This window comes from Poecilia latipinna, unplaced genomic scaffold (genome assembly GCF_001443285.1).
Source record: "Poecilia latipinna isolate Pla-1442-1.1 unplaced genomic scaffold, P_latipinna-1.0 Scaffold2383, whole genome shotgun sequence".
NCBI lineage: Eukaryota > Metazoa > Chordata > Actinopteri > Cyprinodontiformes > Poeciliidae > Poecilia > Poecilia latipinna.
This window is the reverse complement of record NW_015114999.1, coordinates 27,959-30,538: the sequence shown is the minus strand read 5'-3', so window position 1 is coordinate 30,538 and position 2,580 is coordinate 27,959. Positions and strand designations below refer to the sequence as shown.

Genomic DNA, 2,580 nt, shown 5'->3' with positions numbered 1-2,580 from the left:
TTTTCTTCTTCTCTGACTCAAGAAAAGTTTAATTTGGAATCAGATTTAAATGTTTAAACCAGAAACTTGCTGTTATATTTATGGCCACAAGGTGGCAGTGATGCAGTTTTATGTTCTACATGTTTTAACATAACAGATTCAAAAACAGATTATAAGGAGCATCAGAGAAATTAACTGAACAAAGTTCAGGAGTTTCTATCTGATAAATCTAAAAGTTAGATTGTAGTTGTTCCTCATACTGACTGATGTTGTTCCTGATGTCCTGCTGCCTCTCCTCCTCCTCTTCCTCTCTCAGGATGAAGATGATCTCCCTGCTGCTCCTCATCCTCAGCTCATGTCTCTGTGGTCAGTCTCCATCTTGTCTTTGTGACAGAAAGCTCTCTAGATGGAGCTGAAAGACTCCCATGTTCCAGTTCTCAGTGTGTCTGCTCCTCTCTTTCCCTCTCTGTCTCCTCAGCAGCAACATTTGTAGTGAATGTGACCCAGAGCAGCTATGAGGCAGAGGAGAACCACAGCATCACTCTGGAGTGGACCTTCACCACCAGGACTCAGGGAAACTGGAGGGAACTGTTCATTGTCTGCAGCTTGTTGGCGCATCGTAAAGGACTGGTTCTCTATCAGAGCCATGATGGAGTTGAGTTTCCAGATTCTCAGCATGATCAGTTTTCAGGACGAGTCCAGAGTGACAAAGACGTCCTCAGAGAAGGACGAATCAGACTCCATGTGTCCAGACTGAGGACTGAAGACTCTGGTCTGTATCTGTGTGACGTGAAAACTGAAGATGGATTCAACTCTGGAAGATGTCGACTCAACGTTACTGGTGAGAAGAAATAATATAAAAACATTTTATCTGATAGTTAAATGAACCATCATCATCATCAGTTGGTCCTTATTAGAGAGGAAATCAATAGTTTTGCCTCCTAAATTTCATTACATATTTTTTTATTCATGTTTATCTAATATTGTTAGATATTCAGATTTATCTGACCACTAAAGAAGGTCAGTAAAATTAATTTTTTAATCATATGTTGCACAGCAAACATCCAATACATTGTTGGCACAAACCAACAATAAACCCAGGAATCACAAACATTTCATAAGACGCCATAAACACCTGAAAATTAAATAAATGGCTCAATGGCATTTCAGCTGAATTGTTCTGGACCCTTAAAACTTTTAACTGCAAAACTAATCAGTAGTTCTTTGTCAATATTTTACATAGTTTTATGAACAAAATTATCAAAAATAACCAAATTCCACTATGGAGTTCTGTTCTGCGGACACAGAAATAGGATAATAGACAAAACCAAACCGAGAAACAAATCCTGGCAGTTTAATTAACAATCCTCCTCAAAAGAATCCAAACAACTGAATATCAATCACCTCATCGCTGAATTTGGGAACTTCATCAAGTTTTCATTGAGTTTTGGAACGAGCTCTGAGACACCCACACTTTGAAAATCCCACATGAATCCTCCTGGATCTCAGTTTTCATTAATATTAATAAATATTTCTGGTTTCTCTCCAGCAGCTGCTGATCAGATCCAAACTCAGAGACCGACTTTGACTCCAGAACCAGATGAGCTAGAATGGATCATCATCATCATCTTTATGGGTCTGATAATAGCAGCAGCTCTGACGCCTCTTCTTCTTTGTTATTTACTAGTGAAATATTGTCTGGCAAGAGAAAAAGACTTTTATTTGACTCATGATGAAAAGACCAAAGAAAGAGAGTGGACGCTTTATGGGAAGAAACATTTTGATCAAAACATACAGGATGTAGAAAAATCTCCAGAACCCTGGAACCAGAACCAGAACCAGAACCAGAACCTGGAACCAGAACCCTGATCTGAGCTGCTTTCAGCTGCAGCAGCTGATGAACCAGTGAAGCTCTGGTTCTGCTCCACTGGTTCTGGTTCTGATGGTTCTGCTGAAATAAATCCAGATTTCTTCCCTCATGTTGTCAGAACCTGATTCACTGCAGAACCTTTTAACATCAACATGAGCTGCAGCTGTTTGGACTCAGCAGAACCAATCCAGCTGCTGGATCTGACCTCAGACCAGTTCTACCATCAGGGTTATACTGGAGCGCCACCTGGTGGTGGAGTTAGGAACTGAGAGCTCATAGAGCTGAAGGTCTGAGTGACGGACTGACTGGATCAGTTCAGATTCATTTGTTCTGGTTTTATGTTTTTACCACCAGAATCTCTTCAATTCTTTGTTAAAGTTTTATCATCAATGTTAGTCTTAGATATAATTAATCAGTTTGTTTTATTGACATGTTGATCATGTTACAACATGATGGACAAAAACAAAAGTAAACCCCACATTAGTTTAGTTTACATCAAATAGCGACTAAATCAACTTATTTATAGAAAACGATGAAGAGGAGCTGCTTCTCCAATACCAGCAGAAATGTTGGATCAATTAAATATCTGGAGATCAATCAGCTGATCAACATTTTTACTGGGAAATGTTGATATTTTATACAATTTCTGTTAATAAAAATAATCAAATTATTGATTCTGTTTTTCTTTTCTTTTCAATATTAACATTAAAACACAAGCTTTTATAATTATA

At 38.3% G+C, this 2,580-nt stretch overlaps 1 protein-coding gene across 7 annotated transcripts in view; it reads left to right on the top strand.

Moving 5' to 3' along the window:
• Positions 1-2,580, top strand: part of LOC106937579 (uncharacterized) — a 30,941-nt gene that overhangs the window by 14,632 nt on the left and 13,729 nt on the right. For 2 of the 7 annotated variants that reach the window (XM_015019155.1, XM_015019154.1), the window contains exons 1-2: positions 213-345; positions 458-820. In XM_015019155.1, coding sequence (XP_014874641.1) covers positions 246-345; positions 458-820 — 463 coding nt within the window. In that variant the 5' untranslated portion in view covers positions 213-245. Of the gene's footprint in view, positions 1-210; positions 346-457; positions 821-1,528; positions 2,333-2,580 lie in introns of those variants that run through there. The other 5 variants (XM_015019151.1, XM_015019149.1, XM_015019148.1 and 2 more) reach the window with 5 other exon arrangements.